General features: G+C 47.9%; 1 protein-coding gene across 1 annotated transcript in view; it reads right to left on the bottom strand.

Moving 5' to 3' along the window:
- Nucleotides 1-21,612, bottom strand: part of BMERB1 (bMERB domain containing 1) — a 113,701-nt gene that overhangs the window by 28,169 nt on the left and 63,920 nt on the right. The window contains exon 2 of the mRNA XM_032392271.1: nt 15,903-16,026. Coding sequence (XP_032248162.1) covers nt 15,903-16,026 — 124 coding nt within the window. The remainder of the gene's footprint in view (nt 1-15,902; nt 16,027-21,612) is intronic.

Raw genomic sequence — 21,612 nt, 5'->3', positions numbered from 1 at the left:
AGGCTCGGTGTGGCTAAGTCAGTGTTTCCTAAACATCGGTCATTTGCGAAACACCTTGACAGTATCTGCTCCGCTATTACTTAATTGAATATTTTTCTTTGCATACGAAAACATCTTAATATAAAACTTCGGACACTTTTATATGGAGAACCAATATTTTCCCCTGAAACATAGAAATAAATTCTCAACAAATGTTTCCCCAGGGCGCCTGGGTGGCTCAGTTGGTTAAGCGACTGCCTTCGGCTCAGGACATGATCCTGGAGTCCCGGGATCGAGTCCCACATCAGGCTCCCTGCTCAGCAGGGAGTCTGCTTCTCCCTCTGACCCTCCTCCCTCTCATGCTCTCTGTCTCTCATTGTCTCTCTCGCAAATAAATAAAATCTTAAAAAAAAAAAAAATGTTTCCCCAGCTACCACCTAAAATCATCCCAGAGTGCTGCCCACTTTGGGAAAAACTGGACCGACTGAATCACCAGAGGTCACACAGCCGAGATCTCAACCCAGGTCCCATCTCTAAGCCTGGTGGCTGGCTCAGCCCCAACGCCGAACCCCCGACCACGCCATGTTTCTCGTTAACTGTGCTAGCGCAGCAAGAGGAAAGGACCTCTCGAAGTTTCTCAAGATGGCTCAATGTGACCAAAGGGAGAACCAGACGGAAGGATGGCAGACGACAGATGGCCAGAGGGCTGACTCCTCCAGGCAGTTAAGGATGCCCTGGGCAAGTCTCCCTGAATTTAATCAGAGCGCATCACAGTCTGAGACTCATCTACTCTAAATTGTTCTAGCAGCTGGTTGAATTTTCCCCCAGAACCCGAAAAGCCAGTCCTAGCTGGTTTAAGGGGCAGCACAAGCACCTGGAGACAAGAAACAACAGTGGATAATCACCCTGTCCCGGGGGGCAGGAGGGTGCAGAGGTCCCTTTTCATAACCTGGTCCAGCTCACCAAACTCCATCTGGGGAAACCTCTTGTGAAGCCAAAATGTTAGCTTATTCAGGCATTTTCTGAAGTGTTGCTTTCAAAGTGAAATTCAGATCTGATTTTATAACTGGACAATTTTTGTCTTGGGCCAAACTCGAGGTCCACGACTCCCTCATGGAATCACAGAAAGACGTGGGTAAGCATTCTCAAGACTAATACATAGGAAGTGCTTACAGGGGCTGGGCTCTATACGAAGTTCTTTTCATGCATTCACTCATTTATTCCTCATTCCAACAGGTGTGAATTATATTTGTACCGGTTTTACAGATCAGGGACTCGAGGCTTAAAGTTTGCGCAGTTAGTCCGTGGTAAGGCTGGGAGTGAATTTCTGCACCATCTGGCTCCAGAATCCACCTTCATATTACATCCTGATCTCCCAAATCCCTCTGCGGTTCAGCAAAGAAGCTCAGAAATTCCCTATCTGCCAACTCTCGGCTTGCTCACCTGATCTCCTTAAAAAATAAAAACCAAAAAGGGAGACTGTGTGTTGGTTATTAGAGGTCAAACACAGGTGGGCCATGGAGCAAACTGAAAGTGATCGTCGCTGAATGATTATAAATTCGGCTTTCGGTGATAAGCTTTTAGAAAGCTAATCGTTGTGAGTTTCTCAATAAATACAGCACCAGTTTCAATTAAAGGCTTAATCAGTGTATTTTGATAACGGACACGATGATGAAGACAACAGATGGCTTTGGGATTTTCATGCGCCACAGGAGACCACAAACATACATTTCATTCTGATTCCGATCAGGATTCGAAGCAACTGGAGAGTGAGCTACCTATTGCCATGCCAGGAGCCATGCTAATGTTGGGCAGATTTTACACTTTCAGGTTGAGACCAATTTTCATCAAGAAAAAAATTACGAAAAGAAAGATGAGTCATCTGTAAAGCAACCGACGACCACCAGCGTTATACTTTCCCCTAGGGAAGAGGTGAAGGGACGTCTGTGCAGTGGGAAGTAGAGGGTAGAGATGGGGGGCGGGGGGGTCACCCCAACTGCTTTTAAAACTTGCAATGGCTGCACCACATCCTGGGTCAAATAAATCAGACTCTAGGATAAATCCCAGGCATCGGCATTTTCTCTAAAGCTCTCCGGGTGATTCCCGTGTGATTCACTGCCTCCAGCCTCTGGCTGCTGCTTCTGGAAAGGTTCTGGATGTGTATCAGTCAGGGCTCCATCAGGGAAGCAGAACCACCATGAATTATGGGGCAAGGGATGCACGGTAGGAATTAGACCTTTCACAGTTGTGGGAGGAGCTGGGGATGCGAGGGTCTGGGAGGGGTTGTGGAAGACCAGAGGGGTCACCAGCCAGCCCATCTGAGAAGTCAGGCACATCTAGCTGGCGAGGTGGGGCTGTAGAGGGAAAGTGGGGGGAGGGGTCTTTGGGAGGCTGTTGTCTTGTCTGCCAAGCGTCTAGATGATGGAGGACTGCTGTTGGTCAGCAGGGCCAGCATTGGGGATGACAAGCTGGATGGGAAGTTGGGGAGAGTGAGCATGAGATGGAACCTCCATGGCCTTCTCTATCTGATTACCTCCTCATCCAAACATGGTGGACCTCAGTGAGTCAACATTGTACTTCCTGTCTGCCGCTCAGATCTCCCATCTTTAACCTAGAAACAGACAAGGAATGGGATTCTGGGAAATGGGGTTCTCGATTGAGCTAAGATTTCAACTGAAACTCCCAGCATGGGCTAGAAGGAACAGAAATCCCCTCAAGCTCGTTTGATTTAAGATAGTTTAATAAAGGTTAAAAAATGGGGAGAAATGTTAGCACCTTAATAGCTGGTACCCAGATTTATCTTGGGGAAGAAAGAGTTTTTGCTCAGAATCATAACTTGACAAACAGCTGGGGTGGTGTTCCTGAGAGCCCAAGGGTTTTTGGCACCATGGCTTCTTGGAAGCAGGTGAAGCTGCTCTGCATACGACCGGGAAGGGGGGTTGCACCTGGGTGGCTTAGTCAATTGAGCATCTGACTCTTGGTTTTGGCTCAGGTCCATGATCTCGGGCTCCATGCTCAGCAAAGAGTCGGCTTGAGATTCTCTCTCTCCCTCTGTCTCTCCCCCTACTCTCTCTCAAATAAATAAATATATCTTAAAAAAAAAAAAAAAGACAGGGAGGGGAAGTTGTCTTCCTTGGAACTGAGAGGTCTGAGCTAGAGAACTGCAAGCAAGGTGGGTGAGCCTGGGCCCTGGGAGTGGAGAAGGGCCAAGAAAAAGGAACCACTTAGTACAAGATGGCTAAAAGGATCTCGTTAGGTGGGAATGTCAACTGTGGGTTTTTAAATTGTTGGGAAGAGCTCAGAGCGAGCCCTTTCTGGATGTTTAGTTTGACAACTCCTCGGATGACCTGTGGGAGTAGCATAGGGCTTTGTTATGTTCTGTCGTTATGGAAACTGGTGAAGCATCCGAGTTTCCTACCCACATGGATGGGGTTCCGGGATGCAGGAAACCAAGCCTGGGAACAGAGAAGAGCTGAGCAGGGAAACCCTGAAATTCACTAACATCACAGCGGCAGATTTTGAGTTTCCCCAGGCTACCGCCACACAAATGTGAGACCTTTCTCCAAGGGTCTGGACAGTGGACACCCAGGGGGTAAGAAGACGCAACATCTTATGGAAAGGTCCAGTTCAGCTGAGCTGCTTTGGGACTGGAATGGGGATGTCATGGCCAAGTTCATTCTCTGCTTTCAGGGATGACAGTCTCTCTTGTTTGCTACTCTGAGGCAGCTGTGCTGTCTTCCTTCCTTCCCAAAGACTGGCTTTCTGTGCTCATCCACTGTCTTTGGTTTGCAAATCCATCACCAAACTGGCCCAGTCTCCCTGTAGCCCAAGGAGAGAGACGCTGATTGGCCCAGACTGAGCCAGTCTGGACCAGTCAGCTCTGGCCTGCAGGAGGGGAATAAGGAGAGACAGAGACCCCCCCCCCCCAAGCCCCTGGGACTGGTTCTCTAAGGAGAGGGGATGGGCTGGAAGGCAAGGATTGGCCCTGGGTGAGCACCGTAGAGCCAGGCACTGGGGTCAGCCTACTGCATCTAGAATCCCAACCCTGCTGGTTCTTAGATGGGTGATCTTGGGCAAGTCTCTTAACTTCTATGAAACCCAAGTTCCTCTTCTGTTCAATGTGGCTCCTGATAGTAGTGGCCTCATCTGGTTGCTATGGAGATGAAATCAGGTGATCCATATAAGAAGTGTAGGATCGTGTGTGGCACATGGCAGTACTCAGGAGATGTTAGAGAAATTAATAAGAATGATAACCTTAAGAATTGAACATAGCATCCTGGCACTCACTGTGCCCATCTGAAGTTTCCATATACCGCCCTCCCAGGAGTCCTGCAGTTTTTATGTCCTCCCTCAGACTGCATTAAGACAGAGCTCCTGTCTACACTGTTCATGCCCATGTTCCTGAGATCTGACACATGATGATACGGTAGATGCCGGCTGCATGAAAGAAGGAATAAATAAACGCTCAAATATCCCCAGGTGTGGAAACTCATCACCTCCCAAGGCTCCCACTTTTTATAGTTCCAAGTGTTTGGAAAGGCCTCTCTCAGGCTGAGATGGTAACCTGATTCACGGGCGGCATCTATGTTTGGTCCCAGTTGCACATAGAAGAAACAGACTCCCTCTTCCATGGGCCAGTCCTTCAGCTGTCTCGAGACGCATCTCAAGTGCCCCTGAGCCTTCTCCTCTCCAGTCTGAACATCCTTGTCATGGAGGAGACCTTCAGTCCACCTTCCAATCTCCCCCCCTTTTCCCGTGCCCCCTATTCAAGATAAATAACTGTACGACGAATAACCAAGAGCACGGGCCCAACATCTGCTCTTACAAATGTGTCTGTTCATTTCCAAACTCGATTTCTTCCGGAAGCAAAGGAAAGTAACATTTCCTGAGCTCTTTTATAAATGACTTCTTTTCCTCCCCATAACCACCCTCTGCAATGTTGGAGCCTTCCCCGTTTGACAGGTGAGACAGCTGGGGCTCAGAGAGGTTAAGGTATTTGTCCAAGACTGCACAGCCTATAAATGGCAGAGCTAGAGTTCAAACGTAGGTATAATCTAACCTGGAGTGAGTATAGTTCTCTCTCTCGATCAGAAGGCCACGCTGTCCAAGATAAGGACCCACAGGCTGTCTTCCCACTGGCAGAACCCAACTAGGAGTGCCTTGGATTGACTTAATCTAATTCAAAACCCCTTTCAGGGGTTTAGGGGACCGAGGACAGAACGACCCAGAGTGGGTCAAAATTCCAGAAGGAAAAAAAAAATCCACATATCTGATCATTCAGCAAATAGCAGCCAATTAAATAAAGGGAAAGATGTAAATCAGGATATTTACATTTCCTGGGGGGCGGGGGCCAGCGAAGCTCGTGGACCCGAAACACCAAGTCACACCTGCTAAGTCGTTCATACCTTCCGTCCTTCCTTTTCTCTGTGAGCATCCTGCCCAGGAAATATCAAGGGAGGGCTGGCTCTCATGTGAAGAGACAATGTGGAAATGAAACTGGCCTGGTCCAGTGTGATCTGATTCCGCACCGAGCGCCAAGGAAAAGCTGAACCCTCCGTTGAGATCATCAAGTGATACAGATGAGCACTTCTCAGGCTCTGTGGCCATTCAGATCAGCACTGTTCCAGAAACACGCAGAGAGAGTGAGAAAACCCTTAATTGTCAGGCCGCTGTGTGTGCATTACCGAGGTGCTCGCCCTCCCTCCCTCTCTCTGTCTCATAAGATGTCGTTTCTTTTGGAGATTTCAAAAAAATGATGAGATCTTAGCATAAGATCAAGCAATGTGGGTTCTCCACGTGGAGTGCGCCTTCTCCACTCAGCCTGGCCACGGCCCTATCTGTCATCGTTGCTGCCACGCTGGGACTCCAGCTCCATGCTGAGCCCCGATGCGAATTGCTATTGGTCTCTCCTGTGGCCGGCTGAATAACGTCCCTCAGAGATACGCACAGCCTAATCCCTGGACCCTAGGAATATGGGACTTTGCGGGTGGGATTACATTAAGGATCTTGAGATGGAGAGATTTTCCTGGGTTACTTGGGTGGGTTCTAAATGTACTCACAAGTAGCCTTATAAGAGGGAGACAGATTTGGACACAGAAGAGGGAAGGAGACGGGATGACATCAGCAGAGAGAGATTTAAAGATTCCCTTCTGCTGGCTTTGACAGGGGAGGAAGGGGCCACCAGCCAAGGACTGCGAGAAACGCAGCTCTAGAAACTGGAAAACGCAAGGAAGAAGATTCTCCCCGGGGGCCTCCGGAAGGAGCGTGGTCCCGCTGACGCTTGATTTCAGCCCAGTGAAGCCGATTTCAGACCTCTGGCCTCCAGAACTATGAGAGCATAAATGTGTGTTATTTGAAGACCCCAGCTCTGTGGGAGTTGGTTACAGCAGCACGGGGAACTCATACACGTAGCAAAGCTGCTGCTTCACACTGTCATTCTGCAGGAATGCTATGAACTGGATCCACCGTCTAAGCTTCAGAGGGCCTGGCGGCTCTCACTGCCTGGAGAAGTGGGAACATGAACTCTTGCTCATCGATGATGTACGTATTCAGCGTGCATCTGCTCTGAGTTTGGGCATGTGTTGGGGGCTGCTGACACTGCTGGGAGTGAAAACAGCTCAGCCTCCGTTCTCACCAAGGCCAGTGTCTGGTAGGAGAAAGGTAGCGAGCCCATACTCACGCCAATGCATGTAGATCTAAGCGGAGGGAAAGTCTTTCTAAGGATTGTGGTTATGGGGATAACACTGGACACAGACTGGGAAGTCCTGGAAAGGCTTCCCTTCCCTGGATCTGAGCCCTGAGAGTAAGTACATGCTCATCTTTACTAGGTGATGCCAGAATGTTCTACAAAGTGCTAGGGAGAGGGAGAGTTAACCAGGCAAAGACGGTAGCGGGAGGAGGGGTCCAGGCAGAGGGAACAGCACGGAAAATGGCCCCAGTCGCAGGACAGCGTGTGGAGTGCGTGTGTATGTGGGAGGCGGTGGCGAAAGGTGCCCCGTGGGGTACAGATCAGGGGTGGGGGCTGCAGGTGGAGGAAAGATGAAGAACAGAGGGCAGAAGAGCCAGGAATGGACCTGGCGGTATCAGGTAGGCTTGATCACAGTAACAAATTCTGGAAAGTGTTTAAAACTGGGAGCCATGGTTTGATTTGCATTTCCAGAGGCTCCTTCTGGCTGTGGTACCCTGACCTGGATGGCAGCAAGGTGGAAGGCTGGGAGGCTCTTGAGATCCAAGACAGAGATGGGAATGCGCACTTGGGTGGCAGCCATGGTGAAAGAGGAAAGTGGACAGTTTTTAAAACTAGTTTAGGAGATAAAATTGACTCAATTTGGGGATGGAGTGAATACGTGAAGTGGCAAATTGGAAGGAGTCAAGAATGGTGTCTAACTTCAGAATTTGACATTTCCATGGGTAGATGGTAATGCTGGGCTATTTGCAGAGCTATGTTTGGTGAGGACAGGGCTGGGGGATGGCACGGGGATCATGAGTTTGGACTTGGACATATTGGGTTTGATATATCTGAGACATTGATGGAAGGCATCAAAGATCATAAACTTCCTTCCCTTTCTTAGTATTTTTCCTTTAAAAAGGTGTTCGTGGGGGCCACCTGGGTGGCTCAGTAGGTGAGTTTCTGACTCTTGGTTTTGGCTCAGGTTGTGATCTAGGATCATGAGATCAAGCCCTGCATTGGGCACTGTGCTGGGCGTGGAGCGCTCTCTCCCTCTCCTTCTGCCCTTCCCCCCTCCCACTCACACATGTGCACTCTCTCTCTAAAAAAAAAAAGGGAAGAAAAAGTAAACGGTGCATGTGTGTCCAAAAAGGCAAACACTGTATGATTCCATTTATATAAGGAACTTAGAGTAGTCAAAATCATAGGGATAGAAAGCCAACAGTAGTTGCCAGGGGCTGGGAAAGAACGCGGAGTTATTGTTTGATGGACACAGGATTTCAATTTTGCAAGTTGCAAAGTTCTGGAGATGGATGGTGGTAATGGTTGCACAACAGTGTAAATATTCTTAATACCACTGAACTGTATACTTACAAATGGTCATGATGGTAAAATTTCTGTTTATGTGTATTTTGCCACAATAAAAAATTGGAAAAAAGTGTGTGTGTTTGTGAACTATATACAAAAGTGTGCATAAGATACATACATGCCATCTATGGAATAGTAAACAATTATGTCCCCATCATCTTGCCTAAGTCATGACCTGTATGCGACCCTTAGAAGCCTCATTGTGCCCTGTTCCCTTGAATTTCCCTCAGTCCCTCAGAGGTGAGCCTTAGGCTGAGTTTATCTTAATGCTTTTTCTTTGTATAATTTACTATCTCTATATAAATGCCTGTACCTTTTTTGGTTTTACACATTTTGACCTTTACATCATCATGGCTGAAAGTCTTTATTTTTGAGATGCATCTGGGTTAATGCCTGGGGGGCATCTATTTTTCACTGCTATAGAGAATTCCACAGAATGACTAGGCCACCATGGATTTTTCCTTTTCTGCTGCTGACAAACACCTGAGTTGTTTCCAGTGTTTTGCTCTTACAAACAAGGCTGATAAGAACATTCTGGAATATGCCTCCTGGGACTTACTGTGCGAGTTTCTTTAAGGCACTGCTGGGATGATGGAAATGTTCTACAAAAATGTGTATGCTTTCCAGTAGGACAGCCATTAGGCTCAATCGATGAACGAGCACTTGAAATGTAGTAACTGTAATTTTTATTTTATTTCCATGACTTTAATTTGAAATAGCCACATGAAGCTCGTGCCTACCCAGTTATACAGAGCAGCCCTAGGGTATCCCCAGGGGAGAAACTACTGGTTGTAGAGTAAGTACATGCTCATCTTTACTAGGTGATGCCAGAATGTTCTACAAAGTGCTAGAGCCAATATCCCTTTATCTTAATCAGTGTTCTCCAACTTCCTAGGTCTTTGCTAGCCAGAGAAAGCATCCAGGGGGAAGTTTCTGAGAATGAACAGGGCTGTATTAGTCAGGATTCTCCCATGGAACAGAAGCAAAAGGAGATCTGATTGATTGATTGATCGAGCGATGGATTATTTAATTATAAGGAAGTGGCTCACATGATTATCGAGGCTGAGAAGCCCCAAGATCTATCGTCAGCAAGCTGGAGAAGCAGGAGAGCCGATGCTATATAGCTCCAGTCCAAAAGCTGGCAGGCTCAAGCCCCAAGAAGAGTTGATTTTTCAGTTCAAGTCCACAGGGAGGAAAAGATCAATATCCCAGAAGCTCAGTAAAGCAGGCAAATTTCCCTCTTTCTCAGCCTTTCTGTTCTATTCAGGCCTTCAGGGGATTGCATGAGGCCCACCCACACTGGAAAAGGCAATCTGCTTTACTCCGTCCACTGATCCGAATGTTTCATCTCATCCAGAAGCCCCCATATAGACTCCCCAAGAATAACGTATGCCCAGATGTCTGGCGACCCCACGGCCCCAGTCAAGTTGACACATAAACTTCACCATCACAAGAGCCTAATATGGTGATCTCGCTCCCAGCTCACCAGCACAGAGGAGACTCAGATCCTCAGAGGTAAGAGAATGAAGTCCTCGAGAGTAAGACAGTCCAAGCTCCCAGACAGAACAATTTCCTTTCCTGAAGTGTTTCTGACTGCAAAAAGCAACTTGGAACAGCAGAAGCTTGTCGAGTGGGGGGACGTATCTTTCTCCGTTTGATCAGCCCAGTTTCCCACGCCCATCCCTACCTCCTGGCATGCTTAGAAATTCAGGAGGGTCCTTCCACTCAGAGGTCCAACCTGCAATGTCCTCCATCCTCTCTCCTTGTCCCTCCATTTCCCTTCCCCTCCCTCTTCCCTTCCCCTCTCCCAACTCCTCAAATCCATGCATTTTGTCCAAAACAAATTGCTTTTCAGATCTTCTGCCTTGAGACCTGTTCTTAGGGGATGCTATTTAAAACCCTGAGTGCAACCGGCGTGATGCAGAACTCCCAAACGTGGCTAAGATGTGTCAAGTGACATAAATGCACATGCTTCATTTTGCCCTTGGCTTGAAGCTTTTCAAAACTAACGGACTTGAGAATCGCCAGCTCATTGAAGGCCAAAAAAAAAAAAAAAAAAAAATGCAGGTGTATAAAACATTTTTAAAAATAACACTGGTGATAATAAAGTCAAGGCCCCGGGGTAGAGCTGGTCTTACTGGCGGACAGCCGCTCCCCAGCTTCTAGGGGAGAGGAGTGAGTTCTGGGTGTTCTCTGGGGATGACTCAGCAGCCCCAATCCCCTGCGATCCCTCAAAGTGCGACGTTAACAGTGAAATGGAGGATTTGTTTTCTTCCTTAGGAGGAAGAGCCACCTACTTTCACACGCATCCTCTCTTTTCATCTCTTGCTGTCTTGTTGCCAGGGAAGTGTCGATGCCCCCCTGTACAGAGGGAGAAACTGAAGCTGTAACACAGCTAAAAATCTGCTCCAGGGCCACACGGTTGGTAACAAGGAGAAACTGGGGTTCAAAGCCAGTTGAGAGACCCCATAACGTGGTTGGGATGGACGCTGGACCCAGAATGCCTGGGATAAACCAATATCTGCTATTTAATGGACGCTGTGCAACCCCAGGCAAGTTACTCGACCTCTCTGTGCATCAGCTTCCTCCTCTCTAAGATGGGAAGTAGCGGGGTGCGAGTCCTATGCTCCTGAAACCCGTCCTTCACACACCCGCCTCCCCTCCCCGCTCCGAGTCTGACGCTCCCTGATTAAAAGCCACCACTGCCCAGGGCAAGCCGAGAGACAGAGCACACTATCCCTTTTATGAAAATCCCTCAAGCAGGTGTAAAATGAAGATAACCACCCCCTGCCCCTGCTCAGCGCTGGAAGATTCTTAATTATCTGAAGCCCAGATAAACAGCAGGACCAGGATTGTAGGGAGGATGTGGGAGAGCCAGGCAAGCAAGCACGGGCTGCTGAATTATGAAAAGCTAATGGTGTGATTCAGTGCCTGGAATTAAAGGTGAGAAAATGAGTCCGAGCTTGGCGACAGCCTCAGTAGGACAGGCGAGAGGGAGTGGCGGGACCTGGGGCAGCAGCGGAAGGACGGGAGGTGGGGGGCACAGAGGATCAAGGAGAGAACAAAGCAGGCTCCAAGCTTTATCTCCCGGACATTTGGCACCTATTAAGGGGCGTTTTTGTGATACGGAGGGGTTTACTGACTCATTCAAATGAAGCTCATAAAATCACCAAACTTCACGAGATCTCCAGCTGCCACGTGGCATCTGTAAACCAGAGGACAAGCTAAGGAAGACACAGAAGATAACGCCTTGCCCGCCAGGGTCACTCATAGCCCTTCCCTGAACCTGACCTTGTGGGCCTTAGGCAAGGCGAACAGGGGGTTGCCCTGATTCATCCTTTCATTAGTAGGCACTTTTCACAGATGGCGTGATAACGTGTGCCCAGGACCCGCCCGCAGGAAGGGCTCAGTAAATGTTGAGTGCTGTGCTCCCTGAGAACCCCTACAGGGCACTACCTCGAATTCCTGGCAGGTAGACTTGCAAACCTGGCCACCTAAGTTAGAGCTCATCATTTTAGGTTCCAAATAAATCGCTTCTCTCGAGAGAAAGAGTACAGAAAAGTCCTGACTGAGTCCTGTTCACTGAGCCTCCCTCAGTAAAATTCTTTCCATTTCTACCACACTTCATTCAAGATGACAGAACAAGACAAACCCAATGTGGGATTGTGAGACTGTGGGATTGCGGGTGTCCAACCAGGAGTTTGTCCTTGCATTCTAGAAGTGCTGGGCAAAGAAGAGAGGGAATAAAGAGTAAACAGCAGTTCTTCTGTGCTCTGTCATGTGCCCAGGCTCATACACTGAGGACGACGGAGAGCCAGGATGACCCCTGAGCCCAATTCTCATGAACCCATGCTAGTTCCCCAGGGACTGGGTAAATCTCCCTCTTCTACTTCCTCACCATCTTGGCAAGAGGAGAGGTTGAACCAGCAAGGCAAGAACATGGAAGTCCATGAAAGAAAAATGCTAAACGTTGGGGGTGTTGGGGTCAGCAGCCATTGGACCCATTCTTTAAAAGAGTCAATACAACAGGAGACGTAAGAGTGAGAAGACACCCGCAACCCTGAAATGTGGTCTGACTCACATAGTCTCCACAGGAGCTGATGGGTATTAACTTGATTACTTAGGAGCAGGTGTGACAAAACCAATCTCATCCTGGTTATTACAGCTACAATCACTGGGACAGTTCCAGTCAATGGCTGTCACGTTCTTGTCACTCAGAGCTTCCCCGCCTGAGCCTGCAAATGCTTAGTGTGGTCTGAAATTCTATTTCCCTCTTACCCTGTGCCAGGGGCCCTTGTGTGTGTGTGTGTGTGTGTGTGTGTGTGTAGGGAAGTTGTTGGGTAAGGATGGAATATGCACATTCTACAAATATTAATTGCCCTAATAAGTGCCAAGCCCTATTCAAGATGCTGGGAAGATAGAACAGTGAGGAAGATGAATAAGATTCCTACCCTCGTGGTATATACTCTAAAGAATTTCCTTCCTCCCTTCCCTCATTCACTCACTGAATCAATACTCTGGGATCACCGCATCCTAGCTTGGCTTCTGATTAGCTAATGCAACCATGGGCAAATTTTTTAACCTCCAATTTTCTCTTCTCTAATAGGGATGCAAGAATAGGAGCCATATAGCTGTGTAAGGGTCTGGCTCTGAGAAATAGCCAGGAAACTGAATTCAAGAACAGCCCACACGTGGTCTGCTAGCCTGGGAGGCTGAGGATGATGGATGAGGCGTTTGTTCGCATCTGAGTGGGCAGTGATCTCTATCCTGTCCACCCTGGGTCCATCGTGCCCTGCTGAGATTGACAAGGTGGGTGCACCTCCGGGCAAGGTTGCATACTGTACCAGGCTGGGCCTGGGGGGGCTGTCAGTAGAATCCACTATTGTCTGCAGGCTCCTAGCAAGTCCCCCCAACCCCGGGGGGCCTGGAAGCCGGCCCCTCCCCTGGAGAATGGCACTGAGCCCCTCTTATGTCTTGACTACACTGACCTCCTTCTGTATCCTTTGAATAACTTGATCGATTCCAGTATCTACTGATGCATTGGCGGCACAGTGGTGAGCCTAGCTGTTTTCAAGGATCTATCTACGGTTGAGATTTGTCCCTAAGTGGGCATGATGGGGAAATTCAATGAGTCAAGAGTTTAGTGCCCTGCTTGGCCCAGGGCTGGAGCTTACACGCTAGCTGTTCTTGTCATTGCTCACTCACTGCATGCCAGGCATGGGCCAGATGCTGGGGATGCCGAACGTGTGCACACACCAGATGCAAAGGTCAGTAAATGCAAAGTGACAGCCATTGTTCCTGTAGCAGCAAAAAAAAAAAACAACAAAAAAAAACACCTTTGCTCCCTCTTAAGCACCCTCAGGCTGAAGGGAGCTTTTCAGTACTTTACAGCAGAACTCCTGTTCTCTGTCTTCTTTCATTTTTTTTTTAAAGAGAGAGAGCGCACGCGAGAGTGGGGAGTTGGAAGAGGGAGGGACAGAATCTTTTTTTTTTTTTTTAAGATTTTATTTATTTATTTGAGAGAGAAAGCGGGAGCCAGGGGGAGGGGCAGAAGCAGGCTCTCCGCTGAGCAGGGAACCTGATATTGGGCTCCATCCCAGGACTCTGAGATCATGACCTGAGCCAAAGGCAGACGCTTAACCGACCGACTGGGCCACCCAGGCGCCCCAACTAAAGGTTATATATTAAGTAATAGAAGAACAGTTGTAAAACTAGCTGTCAGAATTAATAAAAACCGTTACTATTAACATAGGTCATTTTTATGAATTGGTATTAAAGATAGAACGGAGGAAGAAAGACTTAATTTGCATGTACAGGCACACCTCGTTTTACTGTGCTTCGCTTTATTACGCTTCGAAGATACTGCATTTTTTACAAATCGAAGTTTCAAGACTTCGGTGGAGGAAGTTGGTGCAGATGTGGTGGGAATAACAAGAGAACCGGAATGAGAAGTGGAACCTAAAGATGGGACTGAATTGCTACCATCTCTTGATAAAACATTAACAGGTAAGGAGCTGTTTCTCATGGATGAGCAAAGAAAATGGTTTCTTTTTTTTTTTTAAGCTTTTCTTTCTTTTTTAAGATTTTATTTATTTATTTGACAGAGAGAGATAGCGAGAGAGGGAACAGAAGCAAGGGGAGTGGGAGAGGGAGAAGCAGGCTTCCCGCCAAGCAGGGAGCCCAATGCGGGGCTCGATTCCAGGACCCTGGGACCATGACCTGAGCCAAAGGCAGACGCTTAACGACTGAGCCACCCAGGCGCCCCAAAGAAAATGGTTTCTGAAGATGCCATGCAATTGTCAAAATGACAACAAAGGACTGAGAATATGACATGAACTTAGTGGATAAAGCAGTGACGGGGTTTGGAGGGTTGACCCCAGTTTGGAAGGAAGTTCTACTGTGGGTGAGATGCGATCAAGGAGCATCCCATGCTACCGAGAAATCATTCAGGAAAAGAAGAATCCATCCATGCGGCAGACTTCATTGTTGTTTTAAGAACCTGCCACAGCCACCCCCACCTTCAGCAGCCACCACTCTGATCGGTCAGCGCCATCAACATGGAGGCAAGACCCTCCACCGGCAAAAGGATTACAGCTCTCTGAAAGCTCAGAAGATGGCTAGCGGGTTTTTTGTTTCGTTTTGTTTTGTTTAGCAATAGAGCTAATTAATTAAGGCCTGTGCATTGTTTTTTTAAGACAACACATTTGCACACTTAATAAACAACAGTATAGTGTAAACATAACTTTTATAAGCACTGGGAAGCCAACAAAATTCATCTTACTCACTTTATAGCAAGGTTTGCTTTATTGCAGGGGTCCAGAACCGAACCCACAATACCTCTAAGGCGCACCTGTGTTATTTAGAGAGTGTGATCATCCCAACCCTCTTGCTGCCGGTGAACTCTCAACTATTCCATACTTTATGGCTTTTCCCTTTGCCCTGAGTTCATCCACAAGTAGGAGCTGCACGGAAATTTCTGCATTTACTGACCTATGCCTGGATCCTTGCTGTTTGCTCGTTTCCGCGGGGTGACTATACCCGTTACTTCAGTTCAGTAATTGGGGGTGAGCCCCGAGAATCTGTGTCTAGTTCCGTGGTCTCCCGCACATGACAGACAAAGACACAGAACTTCCTGCCACTCATCTGCACTTGAGTAACCCACAGGCACCTCAAACTCCTGTCCAACCCTGGCTTTCTCGGTGGTTGGAATCACCTGACTTAATAGAACACCTGATCTTAGTTAATACTTCTCCCACACAACTTGCCCCAAGCTCTCCCAGCTTTTTTGGATCTCATAACTATCTGAACCCAGAGTGTGCGCGCTTAACGACGCGGACACAGGTACCACCTTTGGGTCCCTATGTCTCCCTCTCTCGCTTCCCTTTTCTCTTCTCAGAAGCAAACATAGAAAGAGCTTGGGCTCTTTGAGGCTTTGAGTCAGACTGGCTTGGATTCAATCCCAACTTCAGGATCTTGTTTAAAATGGAAGACTCTAGGGGGCGCCTGGGTGGCGCAGTTGGTTGAGCATCCAACTCTTGGTTTCAGCTCAGGTCATATCTCAGGGTTGTGAGATCGAGCCCTGCGCTGGGCTTTGTGCTCAGCGCCAAGTCAGCTTAAGACTCTCCCTCCTTCTCCCTCTGCCCCTCCCCCCGTGCTCACTCTCTCTCCCAAATAAATCTTTAAAAAACAGATAAATAAAAAATAAAATGGAAGACTCTGATACCCACACCTCTAGGCCATCGTGAGAATCAAATAAGAGTTTTTTAAACGTACGTAATGCCTTTATCCCGGCGTCTGGCCTGTGGTAATACATAGTAAATGGTAGTTTCTCTGCGTGTCCCCGTCTCCCCACCCCTTCTTTTTCTCGGCCACCTCCCGAGGCACTCACATAAACCTAAGCTCAGACTCCCGTCGGACCAAGACTTCTCGGAGGCGCTGAATCTTCGCCATCTCCAGTTCGATCTCCTCCGGCATCATGGTTGTCTCTGCCATGCAGATAATGTCCAGCTGATCTATGCAGGAGACATGAAACATAGGTGTCAAGGCCCCAAGGCCACCCCAGTTTTCAAGAATTCCCTTAGGACCGTCCTCATCCTCGTTCCAGGGAGCAAGCAGCCTTTGCCCCAGCACCCTGGGCGCACCGCGAGGGCACACAGACGACAGCCTGAGGGGCACGTGTGCATTTAAGGAGCCAGCCCTTGGGAACCCGGAAAACACGTTTTCCATGGGAACCCCTGTTACGATGGCAAGAGGGGGTTCAGGCGGGCTCACCAAACCTGTTCAGGGGTGTACATGTGGCTTTGGCGGTCCCTGCCTGGTCCCAGCTCCTGAGCCTCTGCTCTCCTTGACTGCGGCCATTTGTCCTTTGTCCCAGCCTCAAGACCAAGGCCAACTTCAGGCAGAAAATCATTTTATGGGCGCCTGGGTGGCTCAGTTGGTTAAGCGACTGCCTTCGGCTCAGGTCATGATCCTGGAGTCTTGGGATCGAGTCCCGCGTCGGGCTCCCTGCTCGGCGGGGGGTCTGCTTCTCCCTCTGACCCTCCCCCCTCTCATGCTTTCTCTCTCTCAAATAAATAAATAAAATCTTTTAAAAAAATCATGTTATAATCATTCTTTTACAGCAATACTATTAATTATTATCTTACAGAAATACTAAGTAAGGTAAGGAATAGTAATATGAAGTAATACAAGTTTGTTGCACAAAATTCAGCTCATACAGCTAGGCAAAAAAAGAAGAACAAAGAGTCATCTGTAAGCCCACTGCCCAGAGAGAACCACGATCCACATGTTGATGGACATTCTTCCCGTCCCGTATTTATTTGATGTACATTCTTCCAATATATATATGATAATTTATATGATTAGAATAACTTAATGATTATATATATTATATATGTGGTGTGCATATTTAGGGTAATACATATGGGGTTTTTATGTTTTCTATGCAGAATATTATATACACACATGTATTTAGTAGTAGCAAAGATACGAAATCACCTAAATGCCTATCAGTGGATGAATGGATAAAAAAAGATGTGGTATATAGACAAATGGAATATTATTCAGCCACGAGGAAGGAGGATATCCTTTGTGACAGCAAGGATGGACTTTGAGCATATTATACTAAGTGAGGAAATTGAGACAAAGACAGGTACTGTATGATTATCACTTACATGTGGAACCTAAATAGTCAAACTTGTAGAAAACAGAGTAAAATGGTGGTTACCAGGGGATTGGAGAGGAGGATAAAATTGATTTTGTTTAAAGAGTTGTTAAGGGTACAAACTTGCAATAAGGAGTAAGTACACATACCTTTTTTTTAAGATTTTATTTATGTATTTATTTATGTATTTATTTTAAGATTTTATTTATTTATTTGAGAGAGAGAGAGAGCGACAGAGAGCATGAGTGGGGAGGAGAGGGACAAGCAGACTCCTGCTGAGCAGGGAGCCTGATATGGGGCTTGAACCCAGGACCCTGGGAACGTGACCTGAGCCGAAGGCAGACGCTCAACCAACTAAGCCACCCAAGCGCCCCAATACACATACCTTTAAAAAAAAAATTGGAAAAATGTATGCTAAAATGTTAGTAGTTAAAAATGTTCATACACACCCACACCTTTGTATACCTATATTTCTGCCATGATGCGGGTCTGGTTTTTGTCATATAAAGTTAGGGTCTCACATTTTATTACCTATTCTTTTCACATAACATATCGTGAGCATTTCCACACGTCCTTGGATGTTCTTCCCCAGCAGCAGTGGGAAAGGTTGTGTGATCTTCTATTTGTGGCTGTATCGTGAATCACTCCACCAACCCCCAGACGTTTAGATTGTTTTCCATTTTCCCCACCATAATCAGCCCCGTGACGATTGTTCTCGAAGCTCAGTCCTTGCGTGCATCGAGGAGGTGCCTTTAGGCCACATTGCCGGAGTGAATGGCTGGGTTTTAAAGGCTGCAGTATCCTAAGGTCTTTCACGGTTAGAGAAAAAGGTATAGGGGAGGAGATAGTTTGCTTTACTGAGACCAACTCCACATGACCCACATCTGTTCCTTCTACACCCAGCAACTTGCTTCTGCTGCCTGGCGTCTGTCTTTGTCCTTACCTCCAAGCTGATGGTTTGGAAAGCTTCCACCCATCAGAACTCCCCAATATGCTGAGGATGCAGAAGGAAGGCTGTAACCTAGAGCGGATTCCCACCTGGAAACCAATGGCCTCCCTAACGCTCTCCGAGATAATTCACAATTTGTAAGAGATAAACGAGGATAAAGGCAAGGGGAAAAGACCAAGAAATGAGTCGGGGCGAAGAAATTGTGGCATATGGCAGCCCTAGGCCAGCTGCAGATCTTGTCCCCGCTCGGCTCAGCCCCCCAGAGGAGCGTCTGCTTCTCTTTATACTTTCTGAGAACTCCCAGATCTCCCAGCATGGACAGTGCAGTGTTGAGCCAGGGAGAAGGGCAGGGCATCTAGATGGGTGGCGGGGAGATGGGCAGACGGAGGAAATGTTAAATCGGGCATATTCACTATCCCTTCCGCAGCCCTCCAAGCATGGCACGTCCTGAAGACCATCCTGTGGTCAGGCCAAGCTAGTGCAGAAACGGGGGTAGGAGGGGAGACGGGGAGGATGGAGGGGGTGAGTGTCAGAAAGGGTGAGGGAAGAGGATCAGAGGAGCTGTCTCAGGACTGGGACTTGAGAAGAGAGACAGATGTCTAAGGAGGAATTTTAGGAATTGTCCATGTGACGTGCTGAGTCATGATCTCAAGGCTTCTAGAATCAGATTTGGGGTCCTCTTGCCCCACGCCCCACCCCAAGACTGAGACGGCTCCTGGGGCTGGAGCAATGAGGCCCGACTTGAGGAAGGAGAAAGGAAGGAAGGCACAGGATAAAAATAGTAATATTAATTGAGCATTACTGTGTGCCGGACTCCAACCAGGCTAGAGGCCCAGCTTGGAGGAGTGTGGACTCTGGGCACAGGGCAATAGAGGGTCATGGTGACCAGGGGTGGGGAGGTGGGGGGCGTTCTGGAGTCAGATGGCTGGGGTTTGAGTCCTAGCTCTGCCCCTCACTACCCGTGTGGCCCCAGAGACTTAGTTAACATCTCGTGACTCAGTTTCCTCCTGTGTCATGTGAGGACACCCAGGGCATTCGTGAGGATGGAATCAACCGAGGCACGTCAGCCTCCATGTGTGGTTATGATGCCTTTGGTCATCACCACCAGCCCGCTCTGCCGTGCCATCTCTTTTAATCCTCACCATAAACCAGCAGGATCAAGATGTTCTCTGTTGAACAAATAAGGAAACAAAGGCTCAGAGCTGGCTAGGAAAGGAGCTGAGCCCTCGTCTGCCTCCAAAACGCAGGTACTTCACCCCATCACAGCTGCCAACGGCAGCTGCATGACCTTGAATGAGCCCTTTACCTCTTAGCATCTCTTCCTTCCTTTTTCAGTAGCTACCATGTGCTATGCTGTGCTGAGGCTTTATATGATCTCACTTAATCCCTATTTTATACCTGATGAATCAGAGGCTTCGAGAAGGAAGTGACTTGGCCAGCATCACACAATCAGAACATTGCAGAGTTAGAATGCAAATCCAGGGCTCAATCTCTCTCTCTCTCTCTATCTCTCTCTCTCTTTCTCTCTTTCTCAAGCACATTATATAGCCTCTGGGCCAGGGCTAAAGGCATTCATGGTTGGGAAAGCCTGTCCTTAACCACCCCGCAGGGATAAGTATTCTCATTTCTCACATTGTGGTTCAGATGGGCAGCCTGATTTCCATAGGACAGAGGTTGAAAATGGCCACATATCCTGGGGCAAAACATGGGACAAAGACTCACACTCCACGGATTGGCATTTTACCTCCACATCTCCGCACCTGAGGCTCCAGGTGCTGAGAGGAACGTTTAGCGTTGACTTGGGGCCGAGAATGGGGTTGATGCCTGTGTTGAAAAGCCTTGCTCGTGCGTGCTTTCTTTCTCCTGGAGAAAGGAGCAAAGCCTAGACCTCAAATTAGATGCGAGATGGTTAGAATCCCTTCTTATGCTGAGTGCTCCTTGCCAGGCACTGTGCTGGGCTCACGATAAGCCTCATGTCAATTAATCTTCACAGCATCCTGGGTGAGGGATTAGCAACTACGGCCACGGGCCAAATCTGGCCCCCGGCCTGATTGTGCAAATAAAGTTTTATTGAAACACTGGCCATGCTCATTCATTTATGTATTATTTATGGCCACTTCCACGTTACAACCGCAGAACTTTGTAGTTGCAACAGCAACAGAGACCGCGTGGTCCATAAAACCTCAAATATTTACTGTCTGGCCCTTTACAGAAAAAGTTTACCAACCCCTGCCCTAGATGGTAGATGCTATAATTTCCCCAGTTTAAAGATTAAAAAAAAAAAAAGGTTTACCTGGTAACAGTAAGAGCTAACATTGATTGATATTTATCATATGCTAGGATCAAATTACCTTATTCGATTCTCAAAACAAGCCCTATTTAGCACCCCCATTTCACAGATAAGCAAGTTGAAGCTCAAGAAAAGAAGTAAGTAGGGCACCTGGGTGGCTCAGATGGTTAAGCATCCACCTTCGGCTCAGGTCATGATCTCAGGGTCCTGGGATCGAGTCCCGCATCAGGCTTCTTGCTTGGTGGGGAGTCTGCTTCTCCCTCTCCCTCTCCCTCTCCCTCTCTCCCTGCTCATGCTCTCTCTCTCTGTCTCAAATGAATAAATAAAATCTTAAAAAAAGAAATAAGTAGAAGAGCTGAAATTTAAAATCAGGTCTGTCCTACTCCAGAGCCCTTGTCATAATAATCACATTCATTTAAGAACTACCTCCCCACTTAAGAAGTATCATCATCATCTTGACGAGAGAAAATTGAGCATATGGGGAGTAGCTGTTCTCAAGTGTTAGCAGGCGTGCTGATTATCTGGGCAGCTTGTTAAAAAGGCAGATTCTCTGCTTCTACCCCCAGAGATAACCCCACAGATTAGGCTAAAACCGGGTTGGGGAGTCGTGTCCAGGGAACTTCTGTAGAAAGTCTTCAGGCCAGACTCTGAGAAACGCTGGTAAGGGTCTTAAATAAATGAGTGTTACACACGGTCAGCTTCTTTTCAGTCTTGAGTGACAGAGGTAGCATGATGGAAACCTTCCTGACACCATTTTCCAGCTAGAGGGCAGGCATCCAACAGCTGCCAATGAGCGTGTCCATGAGGAGGACCAATCCTGGAAAAAGATGGACAATCGGGGGCGTTTGGATGGCTCAGTGCGTTAGGCATCTGCCTTCGGCTCAGGTCATGATCACAGCGTCCTGGGATCGAGCCCCGAGTCAGGCTCCTTGCTCAGCGGGGAATCTGCTTCTCCCTCTCCCTCTGCCCCTCTGCCCTCTCATGCTCTCTCTCTAGCTCTCGCTCTCTCTCAAATGGGTAAATAAAATCTTAAAGGAAAAAGCAAAAAAGACGGACAAGCTGGAGAACACGGTCCCTACAAGGCTCCAGGGCTGCTGTATAGAGAGAGAGCAGAGCACTAAGGCAAGGAAGTCCCCAGGGCTCCGACTGCCGCTGCCGTCACTGAGCTCCCAGGAGCTGAGTCACTTCTGGGGGAT

The sequence above is a fragment of the Phoca vitulina genome, unplaced genomic scaffold (genome assembly GCF_004348235.1).
Source record: "Phoca vitulina isolate PV1807 unplaced genomic scaffold, GSC_HSeal_1.0 scaffold66, whole genome shotgun sequence".
NCBI lineage: Eukaryota > Metazoa > Chordata > Mammalia > Carnivora > Phocidae > Phoca > Phoca vitulina.
Note: the sequence above shows the minus strand (reverse complement) of the source record. Positions and strands in the feature narration are given on the sequence as shown.